This window comes from Meles meles, chromosome 11 (assembly GCF_922984935.1).
Source record: "Meles meles chromosome 11, mMelMel3.1 paternal haplotype, whole genome shotgun sequence".
Lineage (NCBI taxonomy): Eukaryota > Metazoa > Chordata > Mammalia > Carnivora > Mustelidae > Meles > Meles meles.
Genome location: NC_060076.1, coordinates 4,587,933 through 4,615,515, shown reverse-complemented (window position 1 = coordinate 4,615,515; position 27,583 = coordinate 4,587,933). Strand labels below are relative to the sequence as shown.

Here is a 27,583-nt window from a genome sequence, read left to right as displayed (position 1 = left end):
CCTTCAGCCCTCTGGATGGAAATGACAGCTGTTCCTCTTGCCCAGCTGAGGCCGGTGCTCAGGCAGGCATGGGGGCGGGGTGCTGCGGAGGAAAGTGAGCGCTGCTTCTGAGCATGCTCGTGGCTTCCTGCATGCAGGTGGCCTGTGCCGGGCGGTCTCACGGCAGCTCTGCGCCTCTCCCTGCCCACTGGGACCTCTTCAAACTGGCGGGCCTGCTGAGGCTGGGAAGGGACAGGACGTGCCTGGCTTTGAACTCAGTCCCCAGGACCGGGCTTCTGCCCTAGTCCAAAGAAACCGGAGTGACCAAACCCCAAAGGGCAAAACAATGGCTATGGTAAGTTTGTTGGGGTCATTTCTTCTTTTTCCCTATTATTCAAATTTTCGGCAATGTGACCATTTCTGTACTGTTTTTGTAATTTAAAAATTCCTCAAATCATTCTGTGTAACATATCTGGGGAAATATACTGTAAAAGCAGGAACATGGTCATATATAAAAATAAAACTGGTCGGTGCGGGTTTCTGGATGGGGGCACTTTAATTGTTCGCACAACTGGCTTTAATAGTGTGGTCACATCCCCTTTTTAATAACTTTCAAAGATGTAGTAGGAAAAGGAGTGCGGGGGGGGGGGGGGGGGGCAGGGCAGGACCTGCCGCATCCTGGTGGAGGTGGAGGTGGAGGTCAAGGTCACAGCACTTCCTCTCCCCTCCCTGCCGGACCAGATGCGGAGTGAGCGCTCTCCTGTTAGCACGGAGTCCACCAACACTAGGTCCCCTGCTTTCCCAGCCCTGCCAAAGGGATCAGGACGCTGAACGGGGCGGCTGCGTGCTGAGGGGTCAGAACTCTGTCCTAGACACTGCCGCCACTGTTCTGAGACTGAGCTCCGTCCGGACAGAACACGTGCCGGGGTCTCCTCGTGGAGGCCACCAGTGAAACTCTGTCTGGTGTCCGGAATAACATAACGGGTCAGACATCAGGAAAAGTAGAAACAGCCACACCCACATGCTGCTGGAAGGTTAACAGTGTCGGACGTGTGGTTACCTGAGGTGCTGAGCTCTGCCCTTGAAGCTGGCCCCTGGGGGCCCTTGGGGTCATCACTAGCCTTCCCCCACGGAGGGCGTACCCTGAGAGAGCGGCTCCCACCCCCAGGGGCAGGCTCTCTGCACAATGACTGCGGGGTACCAGGACCCCGTTCTGACCCCCCGAGGTCTGTGGGGCCAGCCCACCCCAAGGGCAGTGACAAGGACCAAGGCCCCTGCCCAGGGCGCTGCCGCACCTTTCCTGTCTGTCTCAGTAGCATGCACCAGTAGGATATCTCCAGACCCTCCACGGACGTCTGGCCCGTCGTCACCCTGCAAAGACAAAGCAAAGGAGGGCATGCAGCAGAATTCAGCCATGAGTCCGACCAGGAAGTCCGAGGCGGGACAAGACGACCAAGCCGCGGCACTGCAGAGACCCCGGGCCCCCTGCCCCCGCCCTCCCTTGCCTGGGAGCAGCATGACCGAGCGCAGAGGCCACTCCGCACTCCGTAGACAGGACAGACCAGAGCTCATCAGGGAGGTGGACGGCCCTGGGAGCTGGCCAGATACCAGGGCACATTGTGCTGGGTCACAGCAGAGTTGAGGGACGAGGGCACCAACAGATCCCTCCCTCTTCACCAAGCCAGGGGACAGGGACAGGAGGAGGGACGTTCTCACGCTGGAAACGGTGGGACCCTCCCACAGAGGCAGGCAGGACCGCACCAGCCACTCCCAACAAGACCACAGGGGCAGCAGAGCTAAGCCCGAGCACGGTCATGTTCCTAAAACCGCAGCAGGCCGCCCCGCGTTTACATGGGTTTCCCCAGGTGGAAGGAAGTCACTTGTCATGTCACAAGTTCTTGCACAGGGAGCCCTCAAAGGAGTGTAAAGCATCACAAAAATGTTTAATTGTCCCAGACGTTGCTTATAGAAGATACCGGCTGCCCTCTGCCAATTAAGGAAAAAGTCGTACTTCCAGGTGGGCAAACAGAGGCTTTAGCCCATAAGCCTGCCCAGAGCCAGAGCCAGCAGTCAGCCGGCCGGGCCAGGAACGCGAGCCCAGGCAGCACAGCATCGGGCCTGCCTGACAGCGGCCCCTGACCCCCCACCTCTGGTTCTGATGGAAACCGCCCCGCGAGCCCCCAAGGGTTCACGGTCCTCCATTTCGGAGATGCACCTGCCTCTCCAGGGCATCCACGTTTTCACCCCTGGATTCCAGGGTCCCGAGAGCATCTTGGATTTCCAGCTAAGGCTGAGGGCAGCCGCCCATGACCCGATTTTTCAGAACTTTTCTGGCAAGGGTCACGAAGCATCACTTCTCTCTGCAGAGAAGCTGGCTGCCCCAGGGACCTGCCAGCCCCGCCCTGCCTGTTCTGTGTGTGCGCCACCGCGCAGCCAGAGCCCAGAAACACAGTCACCCCGCAGGACCGGGTCAGGGTGAGCACATTAAGACGTTCCTCTGGGTTTCCAGAATCGCCCAGGCCCTCCTGACAAGGCACAGGACAGAGGGAGCTGCAGGCCCGAGACTTCTCAATCAGCCTGAGGCTCCCACAGAAACTACAGGGGCTGATGCAGTCGATACTGACGGGAAGGCAGCTTATGCTACTGAGGGCTCGCTGCGCTTGGGCTCCGTGCTGAGCACTCTACACGGACGCCACTGTTACAGTGTCCTCCAGAGTCCTGTCCTCTGGGGCTTAGAGATCGTATGTGACTTGCCGAGATGACTGACTGGAAGCATCAGAGAAGGGGACAGTGCACTTTCTCCAGGAGGCCATCCATGTGCCCAGGATAAATGCCGAGTGCAGAGCTCACAAAGTGGGTGGGAGGGGGGGCGGGGAGGGGGCGGGGGGGGGGGCGGGTGCCAACCTCACCTCTCACTGCCTTGCTTGGTCCTTCTGTTCGAGACAACTCAAGGTTACACTGTCCTCAGAGCCCCCCCCACTCATATGGACCAGGCCGCACACGGCCTGTACTCACCTCTTGCTTGAGGGTCAGCCTGGCCATAATCTCACTGTGGTCGATGAGGGACAGCTCGTCCACTTCCTCCTCTGACCGCGCCAGCTCTGAACCATCCGGTGACCTGGAGGCCCTAGAGAGGAGTGGTTTGTGTTGCAAGGGTCTGGCAGGCCCCGGGGTCCAGGACATCAGGGGGCAGAGGCCGTGCAGCTCTCTGCAAGACTCCGGTTTACGACTACCCCTGACAGATTCTTCTGGAACTGCAGCTCTTGTGTGCAGGCCACGCCGCTCCCCACACCCAGCACGGGGGCCTGAGTGGGGGCCGGAAGCCGGGGCGCGGACTGGATTGCCGGCACCACTACTGATGACCTGTGTGACCTTGGGACATTTCTTGCTCTCTGTGGATGCTCTGTCAATAGGAGGGATTAAGAAGGAGCCTGGAGAGCCTGCACGGCTCATTGGTTAAGCATCTGACTCTTGATCTCAGCTCAGTTCTTGATCTCAGGGTCCTGAGTTCAAGTCCTGTGTGGGGCTCCATGCTCAACGTGGGGCCTACTTAAAAAAGAAAAAAAAGGAAAAAAACGAAAAGGGAAAAAAAAGATCAAGGTTTCCCCGAGCTATTTACATAAGTGATGGGATCAGTCGCTCTGTCAAGGCCACCCTATGCACAGCGGGTATCCAAGGACAGGAAGGGCAAAAGGGCAAGCAGGCTGGAAGAGAGTTCGCATGGCTATTATCGTCATTCCTCAAGTCTTCGCCAAAGGCCACATTCCCGCGGGACTGAGACGCATGAACCAGGCAGACCGGCCCTTGTCCTTGGGATGCTGGGTGTAGCAGGAGAGACTGACATTAAAACAAGCAGCAGGGGCACCGGCCTGAGCAGGAAGACCCAGGCCGGTGTGAACGGCAACAGGCCCCTGTGGCAGGACGGCCGAGCCCTGCAGCACTGAGCAGAGCAGGAATCTGCTGGTGCAAGGGGAGAAGGAGAGAACCGCCAGCAGAGGGGAACTGTGGGGCAGCGAGGGGGCATTCCGGAGCAGACAGACACCGGGTCTGTAGGTGCCCTGCTCGCCCCAGCGTCTTCTCTCATACTCGCACTTCATTCTGATGGTTTCTACCGCGGAGCCTGTGAGGCCCAGGCTGGCCTTATGGTCACGGGCCACATTTTTGACCCTAAGTATGGGAGACATAAAAATCTGTGCCTTCAGTAAGGCAAGGACGGCCCAGAGCAAAACCACACACAGTCCTGGGAAGAACCATGGGCTGCGTGTGCCGTGAGCGTCAGGGCCGCGGTCCGGCCTCTGTGGAAAGAGGACACTTTTGTGATTGCTTCTAAGTAGTGAATGTGTTCCTCCTCCTGCCTTTTTTGTTTTTTCCCAAGGGCCATCTGCAGTTCTGGAAAATGGTGCCCTCGGGTTCAGCGCAGCTGGAGGCAGGACCCGTGGGCTTCTGCTGCTTGGCACAGATGCTGTTTGCTACTAGGTGTTCAGCTAGAAAACCCTCCGTCCCCTGCTTAACCCACGGGGAGATCTCAGCCCGGGCAGGCGGACCAGGCGGATCCCACACGGGTAGCTCCTTGGAGGGACCACGAGCAGGCTGGGCAGGCAGCCCTCTTCAGCCCCTGTAGAATGAACGGAGTCTCTCGCGCTTTTATTTTTACCAGCTCTTCAACCATTTATGCTGAGGCCTGACAAGTGGGTATTGCCTCACTCTGTGCCCAGAAGCCAGAGGTAGCTGAACCTTGGCCTGGAGAGGGAGGAAAAGCTTGAACTTGTGTAACAGTTCACTACGAAGGAGATGTCCTCGTGAAGTCGCTGAAGGCAGAGAGGATCTGTGGGTCCTACACATGGAGAAATTCACCACATATTTCTGAACCTGGTCCGGTGTCATTTGTGCTAACACTGAAAAATGTTATAGAAGATTAAAGAGACCTACAGCTAAGTGTACTGACTCCTGAAGGATCCTGGTCCCCCCAAAATAAGCTATACAAGTTAATTTTAGGAAGAGTTGGGCAAATGAAAGATGGTTTACATGTCAGATGATATGAGGGAATTTATTATTAATTTTCTTAGGTGTGATAATGGTATTATAAGCTGGTAGACTTTTAAAATATTTTAGGAGGAGGGGCGCCTGGGTGGCTCAGCCAGTTAAGCATCCAACTCTTTTTTTTTCTTAAGCTATTTATTTATTTATTTGATAGACAGTGTGAGAGTGAACATGAGCAGGGGAGGGGTACCAGAGAGAGGGGGAAGCAGACTCCCCGCTGAGCAGGGAGCCTGATGTGGGGCTGGATCCCAGGACCCTGAGATCATGACCTGAGCCGAAGGGAGACCCATAACTGACTGAGCCACCCAGGCGCCCCTAAGCATCCACCTCTTGATTTCGGCTCGGGTTAGGGTCTCAGGGTCGTGAGATCAAGCTCTGAGTCAGGTGGGCTCTGTGCTGGGCAGCGAGTCTGCTTGACATTCTCTCTCTCCCTCTTGCCCACTCTCCCTTACCCTCATGTGCTCACGTGCCCCCTCTTATAATAAATAAGTCTTTCAAAAAAATTAAAATATTTTAGGAGGCACACTGAAGTATTTAGAAGTTGACCGTCAAGTCTGTAACTTATTTGCAAATGGTTTAACACAATCTATACATCCAGTAACTCACAATAAAGTTTTTTTGGGTTTAGGGGGGGTCTCTGACACCACCTTAGTGCACCCGAACTTGGAAGAGGCCAAGGAAGGCTGGCCTGGGATTTAAGAGACTATCCCGGGCCATCTGCAGAGTCGGTGGTATGTGAGCACGTAATCAGGAGGGCAGGCTGCATGCCAGCACGGACGCCTTAAAGGGTGCGATTATTAGTGATTTTTCTGGCCGACCTGCACATTTCTGTACTTGGCATGTTTTCTACCCTGAACACGCAGAATTTTGTGAGTCGGAAGGAAAGGAAAGGGTGTACACAACCAGCTCCCACAGGCCTGGCATGCTGGCGGGCAGGCGGCTGCCCTCCCCAGCCCGGCCTGCGGCTCTCAGGGAACCTCCGCTATACAGCCACTCCCTACCTGTCGCCGTCTCTGCTCTCCTTCCCGGCTGCGCTGCTGGCCGACGAGGGATCTCTGGGATGGCCGTCTTTCATAGCTGGTGATTCCTGAAACGAGAAGTGCTGGGTTTGTGACAGGTGCCCCACGCTAGGCGGATCTGCTTCCCAGCACTCTGCCTGCAAGCGGCCTCAAGCGCAAGTTCCTACAGAGCAATCCGAGAAGTGAGCAGGGTAACTGTGAGTGCAGTCAATGACACCGGAGGGGAAGGCCCTCTTCAGCCTAGCATTGCACGTCTGTGGACATAACAGGTACCCCTACCTAGGACCTCTGTCAGCTGCCAACCTAGAGGAAGCCATCCCAAGCACCTCCTAGAAGAAAGGACTGCCAGGGTCGCCGCCACTCAGCCAAGCTCAGCCAGGCCCTGCGCTAAGGGCTTCGAGTACCTCTTCTCACTTGGCCCTGACCAAGACCCTGTCCATTCGCTGGCATGACAGTGCCCCCTGCCAGCCCTGCCACAGGCTGGGAGAGGTTAAAGGCCCTGCCCAAGACCACACGGCTAGAAGGCTGCAGCCTGCATTCAAACCGAGGGGTGTCTGCCCCCAAAACCTGTGTCCCTAACCACGGTGCCCTGCCAGTGTGCAGCAAGCCTCGGCGGACTTCCTAGTTAAACCAGTCCTCAGGACTGCCATGTTCAAGTGCCTCCCAGGTATGGCTCGAGTGCATGACTGCAAGCCCTCTCCTCCAGCGGCCTGGTCCTGGGAATCTGGGCCACCCCACTTGGTGACAACACGGCGATCTGGCACCCCTGGACTGCCACCGAGGCCACAGCAGAGAGCAGGGTGGACACACAGATCGTCTTCAGAGAGAGTGCTCGGAGGTGAAGTCAGCACTGAACGTGGTCCCGGCTGGAGGGGGAGCCACGGAAGGCCAGCCAGGGAACAGTATCCTCGTGTGGAGGCTGACCTGGGTGACGCAGGGGCACAGGTCACCAGAGGAGACAGGGGAGGAGGAAACACCAGAGGAGAAGCAGCTTCCAGGGATAGGGTCCCCGTCTCTGGTGGACAGAATCCCACTGGAGGGAAAATCCACAGAGTTCCAGGACTTGCAAACGTCTCCAGTGGGGCTTGCCTCGTGTGCACATCTAAGATCCTGTAGGGGTGTCTCTGGTGGGCTTCATGTTACCAGGAGTGACTAGACTTTTAACAGGCTGGGCCCTGTGAGCTGGTCACCAGGGAGGACTTGAGTCCTCATGGCACCTCCTCTCAAGGGACTCATTATTTTGGAAGCTTTTGAACTTGCTCACGTTTTGCTATAGCAAAACCTGGAAAGTTGACCGCTCAGGAGAATGGCCGTATGGAGCTGGGGGCCACACCAGGTGCTTCTCTACACTCTCAGGAGGCAGGTGTGTTCACATGGCGGGGGCTCCCGGCCAGACCCGCCCAGCTTCTGAGGAAGCCGTTCCCGTGGGGGTGAAGGGGCGTGCTGGGGGGAGGGGGAGGGGGCGAAGGCCCAGGAGCCGTGGCGGTGTGGGAGGGAAGGCTCCCACCCTCTGGGTCGGGACGGAAGATGGACTTCAACACTAGCGGGGCAGGCTAGAAAGAAACCCCGGAGAGCAACCGATGTGTGGCCAGGCCTACGCCGTGCTGCCTTCGCGGATTTCCAGAAGACTCCCTGGCCAGGCCTGAAGTGCACCACACGTACTGCAAGCAGGGGGAAGACCTGCTCTGGGAGCCTCATCCTCTCCCCACGGAGCCATGCAGGCTCCCGGCCAGGCAGAAGCAGGGCCCGGCCCGGCCGCATGCACGAGGCCGCCCTGACGTTACTTACGCCTCGAGAGCGAGCCAGCTCCTCGCTGCTCTGCCCAGAGGAGTACAGATTGACGTACTCACCCTCACCAGCCTCCTCACTGGTGTTTTCACTCTGGGGGAGACAGGATGAGAGGAAACGCGCATGTGACAGGCCCGCGGCCACCCCGCATGGCTCAGAGAGAGCGGCCTGCCGGGCCGGCCCTGTGCGGGATGCTCAGGAGGTGGAGCGGATGGCGGCAGCGGCCCTCGCTGCTCCTGGGAAGCTTCTCCCAGGCCCGAGAAGGCTGCGCTTCAGCCACATCTTGCCTCTGCGTTACGGGGGACGCAAGTTTCCTGCGGGACCTTCTCCAAAGAGGTCGAGGGCCATTCAAACTGCCCCCAGGAGGCACGGCGGGAGGCGGGCCGTGGGGGCAGAGGCTGCGCCGCGGAGTTGACACGTGCCAGCCCGTCCACAGCCCCGGGGCCAGCACTCTGCGAGCGACAGGGCCCGGCAGCAGGCCCTCCACCAGCGCCCCACACAACCACACATGCAACCGGCCCCGACCGCTGTCACAGGCCTCCGTCTGCAGCCCCGACCTGTCACAGGCCTCCGTCTGCAGCTGTCTTCCCAGCGCGACGGCAGCTTTCTCTAACACACAACCCCACAGAAAACCGGGAGCACTTTCTGTCTCAGCCTTATGAGGACGGTCTCCAAATGGTCACCGATCGCTTTTGGAAAATCAGATTCCCCACCTGACGGGAACTCTGTACGGAAGGTTCCCACTGCTGTTCTGGAAACAGGCTACTATGGCATCTTGGGACCTTCCAGGGACCCGGATCGGGCCCAGCTGCCACCGGGGTGTGCACCGGCAACGGGCCTGGCTGCGGGGACAGGCGGCGACGGCCTCAGGAACAGCCGCACCGGTCTCTCAAAACGGGCAGCCCCACGTGGAGGGGGGTGTGCGCGGAGTTCTCACCGAAGACGTCTGGGGCGAGTCAGTGAGAGAGGTTTCGGAAGGAAGGCAGACAGTGTTCCCATGAAAGTTGCTCTCCTGAGAAGATGAGAGAGGCCCGTCCACGGTGCTGGGAGGCAGACTGGCTACGGTTGGCCCCGCTAAGTCAGAGCTCTGAGACTGGTGGACAGGTGGGAAATGTGGAGAGGAAGAGGAGGTAGACGGAAGGAAAGGTTGAACGGAAGCTTGGTTGTGAGGCACGAAATCCTGGGAGTAGGACCTAAACACAGACTTATACTACAGAATCAAAGCGGAAGACAGACACAAAAACGGGAAGATGGGAGGAAGAAAACAGACAAAAGAAAAAGTCATTAGATTAACTCAGCTGAGCTGCGCGGGCTGTTCACAGTAATTCTCACGAGGACCACCGAGCAGGCCAAACCAACCCCCGCATTCCTCTGGCCGAGGTTGCCCAACCCAGGCACATCCTCCCTTGAGGAGGGCCTGAGGACCGACCAGTGCATCTTCCATGTCTGAACAGTGGGACACGGGCACCCCCAAAGAAAAGCCAGCCCCCCACGCTGGACTGGTAATCCCACTCTGCTCTGTCAGAGAACCCAACCTGCCGAACCCAAACCCTGCAATGTCTTCAGGAACCTCCTGGCTAAATTCAGGACGTGGACTCCTACACCTGGGTCGTATTTACTCATTTTGAACCTTTTGCGTGTATCTCTTTGGTTTTATCCCTTGAAAGTCAAACACTGCAGCCTTTCAAATACCATAATCCACCTGAAATGCTTTTGGGGAGGGAAAGGTTAGGCCTTAAAAATGGTTGGAAGGACCGTATTATCAAAATGCAAAAAATTTCTGAGTTCATGTCCCTTCCTATACAGTCTTTTCTTTTCTTTTTTAAACAAATGGCGGGGTCTTTGCAGTGCTTTTGATACCAGCCTAGAGCTGCAAGGCCACACTCTCTCGAATTCTCATCAGGACGGAGTCTGGAGCCGGGCTGGGGGGCGGCGGTAGTGACAGTGGACGCCTGCAACTTCGCAGCGTCAACGAGCGCTGTCCGGGCCTGGGCTCTGCTGTGGGAGGAGGGAGAGAGGAGCTCTGGGACCAGGGGCCACCAGGCTCAGAACCTGACGATGTCACCATTTCCCACAAAGGGCCTGACAACCTGATGCTGTCACAGGGTAATGGGAGAGGGACATGTGGAAGGGTCCGCATCCGAAGTCCTTGCCAGGCCCACCTGCCCCCTGTAAACGTCAGAATCTGGCAAGAGCCGAGCTCAACATAAACGTGCACGTTGCTCACTCAGGTGTTCTCTCTGTTTTGCCACTGGGTTTTCAGAACCCAGGACAAGGAAAAGGAAGCAGAAGAAATCAAATTTTAAACAGGAGGTTAAAGCCACTCACATTCTTAAGTGCTTTTGTGAAGTTACACTTTGCCCCAGACTGAGAGTGGCCACAACTCAAGTGACAGGCATACTCTCCCCTCCATCCCACCTGCTGCTGGCCCCGGCCCCTTCCCGGCTGGGCTGATCAAAGCTCCCTCTGGCTCTGCTGGTTTCCATCAGACACAGGACACCTGCCCGCAGCGCCTACTCCCTCTCGCACATTCTTCTTCTCCACCTGACTCCCCAAATCAAGACTAACCCTGTACATGGCCAAACACATCAGTGGGGAGAGCTGTCCATGTTCTGAGCGACAGACACTGAAGGTGTTTAGCTTCCTTGTAAGAAGCTCCGTGCCCATCCTTCTTTCTGAACAAGCTGCACGCAGGCAACCCTGGCTCCGTAGCTCTCAGACGGGGGCGGGGAGCAGAGGTGCTGAGCGCTCACTGTGCCCTCACCAGCCAGGTGCCACGTTTCACCAGCCTCTCCCAGTGGCCACCCAGGCTGACCCAACCCAGGCCTTGCTGGGGATGGCAGTGGGGTACAGAGTTTGGGTTCTGGGACTCTCCAGTGCATCCCTGGTCAACGTTCCCCACAGTGAGGCTCTCTCACTGGCCAGCGGACAGTGGGGCCTGGTCCTAGGAGGCCATCCCGAGGGACGCCCACACCGCCACTTCAGGGGCTCCAGTCTCACGAGGAACCCCAGCTCTCGGATCTCCTGTCTGCACATCGCCACGGGTAGGCGCTGCCGTGCTCTGCTGACTCGCACACAAATCCAACTACTTTAAAAGATGGATGTTGCTTAGGGTTTGTGCCTCCCAAGTTCATATGCTGAAATCCCAACTCCCACAGATGGTGGTATTAGGAGGTGGGGAGACCAGGGGCCACCAGGCTCAGAAGCCGATGACATCACCCACCACGTGAGAACACAAGAAGTCTGGGACCAAAAGGGGGCACCAGCCGTGCTGGAGGCCTGACCTTGGACCTGCAGCCTCCAGCCCACGCTGCGGTAACCACCCATCTGTGCGACTGTGTCAGACAGCACGGACAGACGAAGGCAGATGCCAGTCCTTTCGGGAGTTCCGACACGGTCCTCAGACGGCCCCTGGCCCGCACGAGCTCACTCAGCACTCCAGCAGGCCCTGTGGCGAGCGGGCAGCCGACGTGCCTACAGAGGCTGGGCCTGCGCGATCACGTGCTGCATCAGGTCTGACGGGACGAGCCCAGGGTGGCAGACGCGCACGCGCCCAGGAGGCCTCCTCCGGGCACTGGCCAGGGGCACTGCGGCGGCACAGCCTCAGGTCACCCAGACTGCGTTCTGGGCCTTCTTTCTAGCCGTGGGACCTTGGGTACATAACGGACATTCCTGAGCCTTGGTTTCTTTGTCTTTATTTACTTAGTCATCTCTACACTCAACATGGGCCAGGCCCTCACGGCCCTGAGACCAAGGTGCATGCCCCTCAGGCTGAGCCAGCCGGCACCCCAGTTCCTCCCCCTTTTGAACGAGCACGGCAACACCAGCACCCCCCTGGGGTCTGTGTGCGCTGAGCACGGCGCTGTGGTCCTGAGCACGTAGCCAGCCCGCGACAGTGTCGGCTCTCCCCCCTCGCCTTCCGAAGCACCCGTCTGGGAACCCTCCAGGCAACGGGGCTGGGCTGGTCACAGGGTCTACCACGCATCTACCGAGCGAAGGGACACGGACACACTGATTGAGATTATAACTGAAGTGTCCAGAACAGCGCCTGCCTCGCAGCAGCGACTCGGCTCTGAGGGTGGAAGGGCAGTGGACAAGCTGTCCCCACCACAGTGGGACACGGGTGGGGGCGGGGGTGGGGGGAGGCTACAGACGTCCCAGGACGGCTGCCCCAAGGATGTGTGCCCCAGAGGGGCAGCGGGCCACCTCGGAGGAGGCCAGGAGGCTCCCATCTCCAGGACAAAGCCTCCCCGCCCCCTGCCCTTCCCCCCGGCCCCCTGCAGCTCTAGCCTCCGGTATTTCAGCTATGCAGTCCTGCTGGGCCCAGAGCCAAGCTTGAAAAATACCTCCAACAGGGTGGGGAGAGACAGGCACTGCTCCACAGCGCCACCAAGCACCCTCGGTGCCCCTCCTGCGGCTCGGGAGGGGAGGGCCATGTTGGGGCTCATCCTCACACCACCGGCCTCCAAGACCACACTTCCTCATCTCAGCAGGGCGAAAGGCAGGGGGCCACTGAGCAGAAACGCGCCTGCGTCACCGCTGGGAGTTTATTCTGGGACCTGGCTGGTACCCGGCTGTGCTTCTGACGGAGCGGCTGCTCTGTGTGGCAGGAATCTTTATTTATGGCCAGAGTGAGACCGCGCTGGGGACTCCATACCACGGGGGGACGGGGGGGGGGTGGGGGGGTGGGGGGATGGGGTGGGCGCCTGCCTGGCTGGAGACTGCAGATTTCTGCCGAAGATCCGGGAGTGCCAGAGCAAGTTCCCAGGAAAGAAGCAGTTAGGAGGGGCTGCCTGGCCCCCAACGTCAGCCTCGATCACACCATTAGCTCAAGTGCCAGCAAGGACCGTCTGGGGAGGACGACGCCTGCTGGTCAGAGGAGGGGCTAAGGGTTGGCACGAATCACCTCCCGTCGCTGACATGAAGGGCTGTTGGGATCCTTACCACAAAGACGGAGAAGCAGGAGACAGAGCGGGCCACAGCTCACCACACACAGCTTGGACCCTAGGAGAGGTGCGAGGGACGTCCCAGCCACGCAACACTCTGGGCACGGGACAGGCCCCAGCCGTGTAACCCCACAGCTCTGTGGGAATCCCACGACCTGGCTGGGAGCTGAGGCTTGGTCTGCAAGCCAGGGATGCAGAGACAACACCTGCCCTCCCGCCAGAAGAGGCTGGAACAAGCAATCTGCTCTTTTGCAAACAGACACGTGAACGAACCGCCGTGAGCCTTCTGGGTGGAAGAACGACGGCTGAGGACCGTGCATGCCGACCTGTGACCGTGCGCACACGAGAACGCAGAGCCACCTGGAGCTGGGCAGGTGGCGGTTTGCAAGGACACTGTATCTCCTCTCTGGTTTGGCCTGAAAAATGACTAGGGATGAGCCCGTGCTGGCAAGAAAGCAGGAGTGGAGACCTTTAAATGCAAAATTCTGATCTCTCACTGCAACAGGAGTTCTGTTTAATTCCTGTGACCATCGGGAAGGGGGCAGAGAGCGTGCCAGCAGCTGTGGGCCAGAGCCACAGGCCAGCGACCCTGCCGGCCCTGCATCGGCCGCGCCTGAAGCTCCGAGCTTTGAGGCTCTCAACCCTCCCGATCACCGGCGACGCAATCATTCGAGTGAATGGACTCACTGTCGTAAAGTGTCTGGGAAGCACCGAGGTTGCCAGAGATTGGCCATTACTGCCTTCTCTTGGCTTCAGCAAGGCTTATGACTTCAGTGTTTCTGAATGCTGCTTACCAACACAGACAGGCTATTGGACGGCTGGTTTGCAGGCTTACGTCTGGCTCCATCATTTGTGAGAAAACACACCCCAGGGCGGCTGCTGCTGCAGTGTGGTTTGGGCTTCCTTCCCGCACAGAGAATCACCGGGAACCACAGCTCAGCACTGGTCCTGGGCTCGCGCTCCCCTTAAAGCAGAGACTGCAAGTGTCAACACGACACGGGGCTAAGTGATTTCTCTTGGAAGGAAGTCAAGCTTTTAGCCACTGCACAGCCCTCTCCGCCCTCTCCGGGGGATGGATCTCCTGCGGAGAAGCGTGCCTGGTCTGGGTCCTACGAGAAGGAAAGTCACCAGGAAGGACACTTGGTAACATCCCTCGTCACTGGGCAGCACGCCAGGAGGAAGTCTGCTCCATGTGTCTCCTTCCTCCTTCCGGGTCCCAGGCACCAACCTCTTTACTGAAGCCTTCCTTGACCCGGGGGCCCGTGCGGGGGAGGGGAGGTGCCCTTTATGCCCAGAAGCAACTTCCTTCTTTGATGCCTTTGTGTTAATTTATGAAAACTACGTTTTACACAATGTCAAGGGTAAGTTTCCAAAGCCAAGCAGCAGATTCTGAGGCCGATGCCACCAGCACGGGCCCCAGAGGCCGCTCTCTGCTCCCGGCGAGGAGAGCCGCTTTTGCTGACCCTGTTGCAGAGGTGACGGGACAGTATCCATCTCACCGAAGAAAGGCAACACCAGCGCCACCCTGGGTCCAAAAAATGGCTTCTTTCTGAATAAACTTCTTGGTGGAATCTATTTTTAAAAATCATTTGAACATTCTAATTAGTATTTTACAATAAAGGATGTAAAACAAAACAAACAAACAAAAAAACCAAACCCAAAATGTGCCTTGGGAGAATTTTCGGTCGTAGGATGGGTGAAGGTAGAAACGTATTGCAGCGACGCCTGGGGGGCTCAGTCATTAACCATCTGCCTTCGGCTCAGGTCATGATCCCAGGGTCCTGGGATTGAGCGCCGCACCGGGCTCCCCACTCAGCGGGAGATCTGCTTCTCCCTCTCCCACTTCCCCTGCATGTGTTCCCTCTCTGTGCCTCTCTCTGTCAAATAAATAAATAAAATCTTAAAAAAAAAAAAGAAAAGAAAGAAAGAAAGAAACGTATTGCATTTCTTCTCATGTGACATATTTTTGCAAGCTGAATCACAAGACCCTCCTTGAAAACACCAGACTCTGGGCTAATGATTTCATGGCTAGTAATACTCTTGCAAAAACCTCCAACACATTTTAGGACGCTCTGTATGTTCACTAAACACTGACCTTGACAGCATCGACTCTTTACAGAAACATTTAGTATGGACTAAAAAATGATTTGAGTTCCGTTCTAGAAATCTGACTGAACTATTTCTGCTCCGCTTGGATTTAACCAGCATGCCGGGGACTCTGATTTACACTCCTTCTCAGAACTCTCTGTAGAGCTGTAGCTGCGCTCTGTGAGGTGTCACAACGCGAAGGACGAAAACCCTCTTCCTGACGTCCAGCCGACACATGGGCTTTTCAAGTCGCCTTGTCAGGTCTCCACTATAGACCAGCAACATCAGGCAGTTCCTAAATATCAAACGAACACCGTTCCTCACAGTGGCGATCTGGCTTCTTCATCCTAGCTCTAACCGAGACTCCGAGTAGACGACACGGTTCAGCTCCTCTCCTCCAGTTTCCCCGCCGCTAGAGGGGATAAGCACTCCGTGACAGAGCAGTGACAAGCGGCCTGGACCGTGAAGGTCCAGGCGAGAGTCTGGGTGTGAGCACAGCATCCTTAGGGTTCATGTCACCACGGGACCTTCACAAGGACCAGGCGCGTCCTTTTGGTGCCAGCCCAGCTGGACTGTCACAGATGGAGTCCGAGCGCGTCTGCACAAGGGGCTACAGCTATTTCCCGGGTCTAAAGCTGGTCCAAGGGCAAGGACCCTCCAAGACACCACAAGCACCAACAAAAAAGCAGAAAGAAGTCTTCAAGGTGCGGGGCAGAAATGGCTGAGTCACGGTGGCTGCTTTGCGAGTCTCCGAGGCCCAGGGTCCCTGAGCTCTGGTCTCGGGCCAGCCAGCCAGCAGCCACGGCCTTATGGGTTAGCAGAGAAGGAAAACGAGAAAGAAGCTGGGCTCTTGGCCCCAGTCTGGGACCAGTGTGTCTGACGCCTGGAAGTGGATGAGCCAGCATCATGCTGTCGTAATGAAATGTGGGGAAGTGGGGAAGTTGGACGTGGTGACAGGTGGCCGAAGAGAGCTAGGCGCCTCCTTGGTCCCCTTTGGGTGAATTAAGATCCTTCCAGTCAGTTTGGCGTCACAAAGCGCTTGCCACTTGCTGGCTCGGCCCTGAGCTGCATACTGAGGCCGTGAGCACATCACAAGCCCAGTCCTTACCCTTAAGGCGATTTACGACTTGAGAAAAAAAGAACGTGAACATTACAAAAGAAAGAAACACTTTCCCAGTGTGATTATATATTATAATGCCTCCCTTCTTATTAATCGTCAGTTGTGTGTCTTACACTGTTACGTGCTTTACGTCAGGACAATTCCAGGCTCCCATCACTGCAGAGGAAGTGGAGGGGACACCCCACTTGATCTGGGGACAGCATGCTCAGGTCCACAGAGCTAGTAAGGAAAAACATGGTGGGGAAGAGGATGGGGGACATCAGGAGGGGTGGAACGGAAGACAAAAGCAAGTCTGAGCGGGGGTGCTGAGGAGTTGGGGTCAGGAGAAAGGGGGGTAGGGAGACCTGGGCGTGGAGGGGGCAGAAGGAGCTGGCGAGGCCACAGAAGGCTCTGCAGTGCTGAGGGGACACTGGAGTCGGATTGGTGCTGAGAAGGGCACGCGTGGCTGCAGGAAGGCCAGCAAGGAGGCCACAGGGGCCATGCCAGGGGCGGGGATAGGGGAGCGGTGACAAGGCTGGAGAAGAGGACCAGCTGAGGGCATGTACTCAGAAGTGCAGCAGGGCTTGGTGCATGGGCGTGCAGGTCACACGTAAACCTGGTGTGTGTGTGTGTGTGTGTGTGCGCGAGCGCGCGCGCGTGTGGCGCGTGTGGCAGAGGGCGGGGGAGGGGAAGGGACAACAATACCTCATTGCCTAGCTCGGGCCACTCAGTGGATGGTGGAAACATTTACAGAAATAACAAGGATGCAGGGCGCCTAGCTGGCTCAGGTCATGGTCTAAGGGTTGTGGGATCGAGCCCCGCACAGGGCTCGCCACTGACGGGGTCTGCTTGAGAGTCTCTCTCTCCCTCGCCCCCCCCAACTGCACGTGTGCTCTCTAAATAAATAAATCTTAAAAATAAAAGAAGAAGAGGTACCTGCGTGGCTCAGTTGGTTAAGCACCTGCCTTCAGCTCAGGTCATGATACTGGAATCCCAGGATCAAGTCCCCGCATTGGGCTCCCTGCTCAGCAAGGAGTCTGCTTCTCCCTCTGGCCCTCCCCCTTCTCATGCTCACTCCCTCAAAAATAAATAAATAAATAAAATCGTAAAATCTTAAAAAAATAAAAGGAAGAAAAAGAAGAAGGGAAAGAGGAAGAAGAAACAGAAATCATCAGCAGGATGGGAGCAAAAGGGTTTGGCTGCTCCTGTCACGGGTTAGGGGTGTGGGATCTAATTTCCTACTGCGGGGAGCCCGGAGTCTAGTGAGAAGCTGCCCCTGTGACCGCAGACTACACTCAGTGGTAAGGCCCCCCCCAAATGGGCAGAGCACGAGTCTCTACAACACCCAGGACCCGGAATGCCCCTGGCTCCCAAGGCTCGCATGCAGCGTGGCTCTCTCCCGGGGCTGACAGCACCGGGCTGTCCGGAGGCCGATGGAACAAAGCCCCTCCCCGGGGAGAGCTGGAGCTTGGAGAAATAGTCCCCCTCCCTGGGCAAGTGCTGTCCATGGACACTCCCCTGCTCTCCTCCTCCGAGAGAGTGTGCTCCAAGCAGGGCAGGCAGTCATAAAGATAAGGTGACCTCAGGAGGAAGCAAGGGACAGAGGCGAGGAAGGTGGGGGCTTCTTCCTTCCAGAAGACACACAGGGCATTGTGCCAAGCAAGCCGAGCCTGCAGACTCTGCTTCTCTCCGGGTGCTTCTCCTCCCCTCACCCCGCCCCATGGGCTCTCCTTCACTCTTTCCCTCCCCGTGTGGCCGTTACACCAGTGTTTCCGCCCACGGCGGTCTCCGCGGCAGCTGCTGGTCACTGCGAGGGAGAGATGCAGCAGCGGGCCTTCAGGAGCTACCCCGGGTCTGAGGGAGCGGGCCCTCACTGTGGCACTGCGGGGGACGGCACGGCAGAGCCACCGCCTGCAAGCGCCCCCCCCCCCCCCCCCCCCCCCGGTGACAGCAGGCGTGCTGCCATCGGAAAACCCGGTTCCACACACTGACAGTCACCATCCGCCGCTCGGAACGGGACACCGGTTCCACACACCGACAGTCACCATCCGCCGCTTGGAACGGGACACCGGTTCCACACACCGACAGTCACCATCCGCTCGGAACGGGACACCGGTTCCACACCCCGACAGTCACCATCCGCCGCTTAGAACGGGACACCGGTTCCACACGCAGACAGTCACCATCCGCTCGGAACGGGACACCGGTTCCACACCCCGACAGTCACCATCCGCTCGGAACGGGACACCGGTTCCACACCCCGACAGTCACCATCCGCCGCTTGGAACGGGACACCGGTTCCACACCCAGACAGTCACCATCCGCTCGGAACGGGACACCGGTTCCACACCCCGACAGTCACCATCCGCTCGGAACGGGACACAGGTTCCACACACCGACAGTCACCATCCGCTCGGAACGGGACACCGGTTCTACACCCAGTCACCATCCGCCGCTCGGAATGGGACACCGGCAGCTCTAGAGACCACCCCCCACCGCCCTTTGTAACTGAACTCCTCAAAATGATACACACTTGACTTCCCGACCCTGAAGAGCTTTTTTTGTTTTTAAACAAATGACTGTTCCTGTGGATCCCGTTCAAGCTTCACAAAACCTGGGTCTTCCGGTGGCTTTTCCTTGTTCAGAATCACTCTGGAGGCCACGATGGGAAAGCGTGTTTCCACAGATTGCTAGCAGCCGGACCGACCTCTCGGTGACAGTACAAACCTGCACCTGGCCGTCAGCCAAAGAAAGATGCCCCAGAAGACAGTCTGGGGACGGAGGAAGGTACTTCTCCGACAGCAACACTTCAATACCTGAACAGCACTGGCAAGCTTAATGGTTACCGAGAGACTTTTTTTCTTTTTAACTTTTTAAAAGAGATTTTATTTGAGAGAGAGAGAGAGACAGAGCTGGAGAGGGGCAGGGGGGAGAGCAGGAGAAGCACACTCCCCACTGAGCAGAAAGCCTGACGCGGGGCTCGATCCCAGGACCCTGGCATCAGGACCTGAGCTGAAGCCCCAGATGCTTCACCGACTGAGCCACTCAGTCCCCAGGAGAGATTCTCACTACCTTGGTCAAGAGTAAAGTGAACGTAGACCCCATCCAACTTTTAAGATTCTTTTTAGATTCACAAGACCAGGGTTCAGAACAGAGCCAATGCGAGCCAGAGAAGGGCCCGGGGAAGGAGACAGCACGTGGGAATTCAGTGCGGAGGGAAAGGGCTGACACCGAGTGACCGGACCTGGAGTGGAGGCAGCAGGCAGACAGCCAACACGGTAGGGCTGCGGGGAGAATGCGGGGCAGCTCCAGGGTAGCACTGACCAAGAGAGTCCGGGGACAGAAAGGGAGGACCCTTGGGACATGTCAGAGAGCCGTCTACAGGAAGTCCCATCGCTGAAGCACCTCCCAGCGCCCCCACGGGGCACACATGTGGCCAAGGCCCAATGGGATCAGACCAGGAACAGGGGCCCGGCCTCCCTGGGCCTCTCGGAGGCTGCCCATGGCTCTGCACATCTTTCCTGCTCTCACGCAGCTCTAGTTTCCCTAAACACTTTTCTCTACTAAACAGGGTGTAATGGCCCAGAGACCAAACGTCACGTCTGGACGCCTGTCTGCACGGATGCTCCACTTTCCTAGGATGTAGCAGGAGCCGGGCAGGACAGGAAGTCCACGGACTGCAAGTGAACACTTCCGTGGGACGAGACAGCTGAGCTGAGCAGAGCAGATGCAGTGGAGGAGGCTGGGTGGGGGGCACCCCTGGTCTGACCCTCAAGGACCGTGCACAGGAGGGAGCGGCTGGGGAAGCGGTCTGTTTCAGTTAAGGAGTGCGGACCCTGAGGACACATGGAAGGGCTGACGACGGGCACCACCCTTCAGCCAGCTCCCCCATAACCTTGATCCCTGAGCACTCACCCCTGAGGCCCCCTTCCAGAATGCACATTAGATTTTCTGGCTCCCATCCTCCAGGTAGGTCTTTTTGTGTGGAACATCTTGGACTCGTTCTCCCGGACCTTTACCCCTTATCTACCTGAAACCCTAACTGTCCTTCAGGCCACAGCCACCTCCCCCGCAGAGCTCTGCCTGACCTTGTCCTGCCTCTGCAGCCCAGGGTGTTTCCATGGACAGCCTGTGACTCTCCTCGCCTTACTCACACGCTGCCTCAGGATCCTTCCTGCTGCAGGACCTGCACGGGGGAATCCCTGTGCTTGCTGCGGAACTCATCCTGGAACGCCGGGATGATGGGAACAAGATGCTTTTTCAGCCCCTGCTTCAATTAAGCTTGGTCAATGCAGCTTTCCTGCCCTAATTCAAGAGATTTTGTTTTTTTTTAAAGATTTTATTTATTTGACAGAGAGATCACAAGTAGGCAGAGAGTCAGGCAGAGACAGAGGGGGGAAGCAGGCTCCCTGCTGAGCAGAGAACCCGATGTGGGGCTTGATCCCAGGACCCTGAGATCGTGACCTGAGCCGAAGGCAGAGGCTTTAACACACTGAGCCACCCAGGCGCCCCTGTTTTTTGTTTTTTTTAAGAGAGAGTGTGACTGCACGCATGAGTGGGTGGAGGGGCAGACAGAGAGAGAGAGAGAGAGAATAACTTACGCAGGCACCACGCTCAGCACAGAGCCCGAAGCCAGGCTCGATCCCACGACCCCGAGATCATGACCTAAGCTGAAATCAAGAGTCAGACACTTGACTGACTGAGCCCCACGGTTCCCAGGAGGTTTTTAATGTTCAGAATCTTCCCCAGCAGAAGTAACAGGTTGCTGAGAGGATGAGGTGTCGTCACATCTGACAACAGCTATATTCCCAAGGGGCACCCCTTCAGAATTCCATGTTGGAAGGACGACACAGGCCCCAGAACGACAGAACGATGAGATTCAGGAATGCGGGGCCACTCTGAGAACAACCCAAAGCCCTCCATCCGGGGCCCATCTCAGAACGCAGGCAGAGAACACACGAAGAAAATGCGGGCATGGCATTAAACCACCTCTCTGGGGTTTCAGCACATCAGATGTCAAATGTCTCAAACATTTAGGCCATTACTGATAGCTCTGGAGGCCGGGGGACTTTCCTTTTAAGAAATAAAGCCCCTTCCGCCTGGGTGGCTCCGTTGGTTAAGCAACTGCCTTTGACTCAGGTCATGACTCAGGTCATGATCCTGGAGTCCAGGGATCAAGTCCCACATCGGGTTCCCTGCTTGGCAAGGAGTCTGCGTCTCCCTCTGACCTCTCTCCTCATACTCTCTCTCTCTTTCTCATCTTCTCTCTCTCTCAAATAAATAATCTTAAAAAAAAAAAAAAAGAAAAAAGAAAAAAAGAAGTAAAGCCCTTCAGTAGCTCACTCCCCTGGGCTGCACTGTTGGGTTGGGACGGAGGAGGCAGTCTTTCCAGGGCAAGGTGCCTTGACTCTCCTCTGCATCCCAAGGGATGAAAACCATGACACACTCATGCCCCGTCACTGAAATGCCCTCAAACTTTCATCAGCTCTGTAGCAAACAGTTTTGCTCACTGACAGCCCTCCAACCCCAAACTGTTCAAAAGGGACACTGTAGATGCTTTCTTAGGATAACTCACACTTACTTTCTGTTCGTAGAGTGGGAAAAAACAGTCAGGAGCTAGATTGTGTAAGGGCCAAGTTTTGCAGGATTTGTGAAAGGAGCTTGCCAGAAATGCCTGCTGAGGAAACAGAGGGTGTCTGTGTGCCAGGGTAGGGCCAGGAGTGCGGAGGAACGGGTGTTTAGCCTTTCTACGGCAAGCGCACAGTTGCTCAGGGCTCTAATAAGTCAGGGCCTAGCACCCAAAGGAACAGTGCATTCCTCACTGCAGGCAGGACTGTCTTAACCCAGGCCCCGGATGGATGGTTCCCAAAGGCAGAAACCAGACAAGACCACACTGGGAGCCCGAGCTTGGCTAGATCTCTGGGAGTCACCAGGCTGCAGAGTTCTGAAAAGGAAGCCCAGGCAGGTGAAGCTCCATGTCCCAAGCTGTCACGTGCAGAACAAGGACAGAGCTGAGCCTAGACCCCGAACTCTGAGAGCAAGAGTTGTAATAATAAAACTTTCCTGTGTGATTTTACTCAATCCCCACGATCACCAAATAAGACACACGTGTGATCTCGAAGGAACGAAACGGAGGCAGGAGGCATAAACAAACTACCCAACGGCAAAGCTGATCTCAAGCAGAACCCAAGCATGGCCTCAGCCAAGTTCTTCCCGGGCTGCTCAGTCCCACCTCAACAAACTTCAGGAAGAACGGCGGCCGTTCGGGTGTCGGACAGATGCGGATTTCAGCAGAAGGTAAGAGACCAGTACTTGCCTCTCTAGGGTTAGTGCCCGCTATGTTTCGGAAGGAAACTGTTTACAGAAATGGCAGCACCCGCTCCCCTCCCGCAGCCATGTCCCTCGGCAAGGTGACTGGGCAGCAGCTCCCGGCGAGTGGCAGAGCCCAGTTCCCTACTCTGGAATCCCAGATCAGCCTTGTGATTCAAGCGAGAGAATGCCAGGAAGTGACAGACAGTGGGACGGTTCTAAGCCGAAGCCCAAAGACACCCTGCATGCCCCATCTGTTCCCGGGGCCGCAGCAAGCCCGGGCTGGCCTCACGGAGGCCGGCGGGTCCGGAGGAGCACAGCCACAGCGGCCCGCAGTCCCAGCGGAGGTCCCCAGAGATGTCGGTGAGGTCAGCCAAAGTCAGACGGGGCCGTCCATCACCCTACCAGCCTGTGTCCTAAGCACTGACAAGCAGTTACTGCCATTTTAAGCCACTGAGTTTTGGAGTGCTTTACTACACAGCAGAGGTTACCCGGCAAGGCCCGTAGACTCAGACTCAGACTCTGTCCTGCCCCGGTTAAGGCCTGCTCTCCCTGGCCTTGCTTCCTATGGGAGGAGGACTTCTCTTTAAACACAGAACACTTACAGGGCTGACCCACGGCCCAACGGGAGACCAAGTAAAAAGGCCAAAGCATTTCTGCCAGCTAACACCGGAGTGGTGATGCTGAGAGCGACCTGCTAACGTTTCCCGGTCCCCACCCCACCTCCTCACACGGTCCCTCGGGCCACAGAGGACCAACCGCGCATGCCCCTTCCTGTCTAGTGCAGGGTCTGCAAGAGGACAGAGTCAGGGCTGGGCAGCAGCACACAAGTCGGGAGGCAGAGGCGACAAATGAGAGCTCACACTCACGTTTCCAAGCAAAGAGCAGCAGGGAGCGACTCACCGAGGGCACGGGCAAGGTGCCGTGCCGGCTGAGAAAGGAGTTAGAGACGGACACACTGATGCCCTGAGCGGCACTGCTGTCCTCGGGGGTGAAGGCCACTTTAGTTTGCTGGACACAGTAGGAGACAGAGGAGAAGGAAGAAGCAGCATAGGAGGCCTGCTGGACGGAAGGGACGAGAGAGAAGACAGGGAAGGAGGGAGAAAAGCAGAGAACAGTCAGGCAGGTACACACGAAGGCTCATAGGCTGCTACCCAATTCTGCTTGGACGTTCTGGAGAGGGATGGCTTCTTGGCTCAGTAGAGGAATCCAAGACGCCTGCCCGAGTCTACCCGGACGAGAGGGTGCCCTCCTTCACCTCCTTGTGAGGGGTTTAAGAAGCTAACCTTCCTACACGTTGTGTTCACTGGAAGTGGTGGCAATGTGGAAGGAGGCCAAGGGGGCTCGGGATCCAGCTCTGGCACTGACTTGGGGCCTCACGGTCCTCCCCTGGGGAGCAGACCCTGCAGTTATTCCTGCTTCCCCGGAGGGACTGTTGGGAGCCAGGTCGCCTGGCTTTGAACCTGGGTCTCACCGTTTGGGACCTGTTTGGCCTCTGGCATTATTTAAAGCTCTGTGTGCCTCAGGCTCTGCATCTGTAAAATGGGGACAACTGTCTAGGCCCGTCTGTGTGTAAAGCGCTCAGAGCCAGGCCTGCCGCACTGTACCAGGCAGCGAGCACAAGGAGAACCACTATTTTTGCGGGTGAAATGGAGCACAAGCCTGCCCGCGTCTGCATCCGCGAGAAGGCAGCCCCACAGCCACACAGCAGGCACAGGCCACGTCACGAGCTGCGCCGGGCTGCAGCCAGAGCTGGGCTTGGTCCCCGTCTTCTACTTCCCGTGGCAGGTGGACTCGAGTGAAGTATCCCTGGCTCCCTCAGCCTCAGCTGACTTAACGGGGGAGTAACAGAGGCCGTGGGGAGCGCCACATGAAGCCAAACAGAAGCCGCAGTGTGGACACGGGGGGCGCTCAGAAGGGCACTGGCCCTGCTCCTGGGCTTCCTGCTACTGCCCTACAGCTCAGGGAGGGCTTGGCGGGCTCCCCAACTCAGGCTCTGATTCCAAGTGCTCCCTAGGGGTCTGCGTGAAGCCCGGGGGCTCCACGGTGCAGAGAAGATGCTCAAGCATGATGGGTGGGCACCTGTGGACACCGGCAGGAGGAGCTGAGATGTTTCAGAGCTCAACGAGCTCCAATTCGACTGTTCAACCAAACATTTTAGGTCAGGGGTCCCTGGGGCAGGCGTTTCTACCTCCATGGTAAAGACGGTCTTCTGAAACATCTTCACAGCCACGTAGATTCACACTGGGGCATATTCAGGTGTTCGGGGGCAGGGGGTGAAGACCTGAGGCCCCGAGTACAAGTCGTGAGACACAGCTAGTCCCTGGCTTAGACTCTACCATCTGACCATGGCTGACCAGGTCAGATGGTCTACCACCTGACCTGGTTGGTAAACTGGGAGCCGTAGGGACAGGGTTCCGGAGGGGTGCAGCAGGCACACGTGATCTGCCCACCCGCCAGCTCCATCCCGGGCAGGACAGCCCGCCCTCTGTGCTGACTTGGGCTTCGTTACCTACAGGGGCTCCTCTACCGGGGGGTTTTCAGAGGAGCTAGGGTGCCACGCCGGGAACACAGAACGGCTCTGTGTAAGGCCATCGTGCTTCAATAGAGCTTGTTTCCACGGGGCCATCCCTGGCCAGGGTCGGGTGTCAGTCACTCTGCGTAGTTGGGCCATTATGTAAATCAAGTCCACAGATGGGCCTACACAGACCAGGCCCTGTGCCCTGATTGACTCCCTCCTTTCTGGGAGGTCTATATTGGAGCCAGAGAAGAGAGGGAGACCACAAGAGACTGTCAGCAGAGAAAGCAGACATCCTGAGAGCCAGCCAGGCCCAGCTGCGCGGGGCTGCTCCGGGAGAGAAAGGCGCCGCCACCCCCGGCGTGGGGCGTCGGGGGAGCCCGGCGGAGGAAGCAGAGCGTCCGCGTGGGAAGCCGCGCGGTCCCCGGCAGCCGAGGGTCCCGCAGCGGAGGGCCGCTTACCAGCTGCCGCTGCTTGGGGGGCAGGGCGGGGGGCGGCGCCAGCTCCTGCGGGGCCTCGCTGCTGAATGAGTCGTTGAAGCCGTACACCTCCCTGAGGAGCTTGTTCTTCTGCTGGTAGATGTGCTCGCTCTGCGGCGTCTGGTAGAACACGGACGGCTGCGGCTCCGAGTAGTCCTCCAGCAGCTGCATGTAGGCCAGCACTGCGGGGCACACGGAGGGGGCGGCCACGGTTACTGGGGCTGGCTGCGGGGCACACGGCCGAACCCCCCTCCCCCAGAGGGCTCCTCCCTGCGCGGCCAAGCCACGGCCAGGCCCACAGAGCACCCCCCCCCGCTGCCCGGCACCACCATGCCGCCCAACCAACCAAAACCCACGGCCACACGGCAAGGGTGAGCCCCACGCAGGCTGTGGCTCCGGCCGACAGGGACGCAACTGTGGAGGCCGGGTGACTCACACACAGCACCGCGGCAGAGAGGTGACGGTACGGGAGGCCACGACCTGCGGGAACTCTGTGCTTTCCACTCAGTGGTGCCCTGAGCCTAAAACCACTCTAAAAAAACGGTCTTTAACCGCTTTTAAAAAGTAGTCTATTTTTAAAAAAGTATATGGGGGACCCCCCCACACTCCCCGAGAAGCCCTGGGGGTTTCCTGGCACGCTGTGATGGCACCCGAGGCTAGGCACCACTCCCCACTCCTCTGACCCCAGACGCGTGGTCTTCCTCCCCTCTCGGGAACACTCAGGGATGTGTGCATGCGTCCTGCCGAGCAGGCTCTCCCCTGCCTGTGGCTTGGCTTCCCCAGAGGCTCCGCAGCAACCGTCCGCCCAGCAGCCCCCCCCTTGTCTCTCCATGGCATCCTCTTAGCCCGTCCCATAGTCATGAGCCACCTGTGGGACCGTCCCACGAATGTGATTTTACCGGGCACCTACGTGTTGGGCACCAGCTCAGGGGCCGGGACCACACAGGGGTCAGCAAGCAAGTCTTCTGTTCGTGTGAGGCTCACACCCTCCCAGGAGACAGAAAACAGACCAGGTGTGAATGCTGGGGACAGAGAGTGAAGTGGTTCGGTGCTGGGGGTTTCTCCAGAACACAGAGAAGCTACCTGAGGCCTTCCACACTGAGGCTACAGGCTGGGCAAAGGCGAAGGCCGGGCCAGGGGTCCCGAAAGCAGAGCACAGCTTTGGGACCTGGGAGGGTCAGGAGAGGCTGTGGGAACAGGGAAAGGAGGCCAACCTGCTGTCATACCAGTGGGAACCCACCAAGGGTTCCCCTCCAGGCTGGCCTGGAGCTGCTTTGTCTTGAGAAAACAACTCTGGGGCCACGCGGTTGTTTAGGCGACAGGTTGTGGTGTGGCTGGAGGTGGTGAGGTTGATGTGACTGAGGACTCGTGTTCAGAGCAGATAAGGATTTGCTGCCTGTCCCTGGAGAGTTGAAGCTACCGGAGGACAGGGTCGGCCCATGTCTGCCGCTGCCCCACCGGCGCCCGACACACAGCAGTGTCCACAGACATCTCAAGCATTAATGAGTGAACGAAACACACCTCATCCATCCCGACCACGTCACTTGCTAAACCGGGCGATGGCCCCGGTTGGGTCTTGTGATGCTCCCACCGGGTAAACAGAAAGTAACAGCCACTAAGTCCCACTCTCCCTTCGAGCCCAGAGGCTACAGAACATCCTCGTGGGAGGCACAGACTGGAGGAAAACACGTGCACCCTCTCCCTCCCTAAACCTCCTTCAGAAAGCCTGGCCCTTGCCACCCTCCTGCTCCCCTGGGGTAGCTCTGCCCGTAGCCTCAAGGCCGCCCAGGGGCAGGCTCCCTGACTCAGCCGGGCACCCTCGCAGCCAACCGCAGACGCCAGCAGGACCCTCGACCACCCGGGGAGGCAAAATATCTCAGGGACCCCTCCTCGCAGGCACCCTGTCCTGAGGTAGTTGCGGAGCCCTCAGCCCTTGCAGGGGGGCATCAGTGTGCACCTCACTCCCAACTGGGGTTAGCGATGGGAGCCCCAACTCCAGAGCCACGCCCTTCTACACGCTCTCAGGTTCGGGGTAAGTGACAGCTCAGAGTTGACTGTGTCCGGCTCTTTGGCCCCCTTATGAAGCCGGGAGGCTGGGTGGGAGCAGGCCTTCCCTAATCCCCCTCTCTCTGTGGGACTAGAACCCACATTTGACCCCCACGGCGAAGTTCAGGTCAAGGCTGGCCTCAAGTGCAGTACTGCCCTCCTGTTCTCTTGGAGGTGGAGGGAGCTCCCAAGAGTGAGGGAACTCCCTGTAAACACGAACATGTCCATGTTTGCAGGGAAAACGCAGTTATGACCGCTTGATTCATGAGTGA

The 27,583-nt window shown here is 57.8% G+C and overlaps 1 protein-coding gene across 13 annotated transcripts in view; it reads right to left on the bottom strand.

Annotated features, from left to right (window-relative positions):
- Window positions 1–27,583, bottom strand: part of RAPGEF1 (Rap guanine nucleotide exchange factor 1) — a 136,248-nt gene that overhangs the window by 13,276 nt on the left and 95,389 nt on the right. For 7 of the 13 annotated variants that reach the window (XM_046022166.1, XM_046022161.1, XM_046022160.1 and 4 more), the window contains 7 exons: window positions 25,248–25,447; window positions 23,172–23,330; window positions 8,764–9,036; window positions 7,827–7,919; window positions 6,021–6,106; window positions 2,995–3,106; window positions 1,275–1,350 (listed from right to left, as the gene is read on the bottom strand). In XM_046022166.1, coding sequence (XP_045878122.1) covers window positions 1,275–1,350; window positions 2,995–3,106; window positions 6,021–6,106; window positions 7,827–7,919; window positions 8,764–9,036; window positions 23,172–23,330; window positions 25,248–25,447 — 999 coding nt within the window. The remainder of the gene's footprint in view (window positions 1–1,274; window positions 1,351–2,994; window positions 3,107–6,020; window positions 6,107–7,826; window positions 7,920–8,763; window positions 9,037–23,171; window positions 23,331–25,247; window positions 25,448–27,583) is intronic. The other 6 variants (XM_046022172.1, XM_046022173.1, XM_046022169.1 and 3 more) reach the window with 2 other exon arrangements.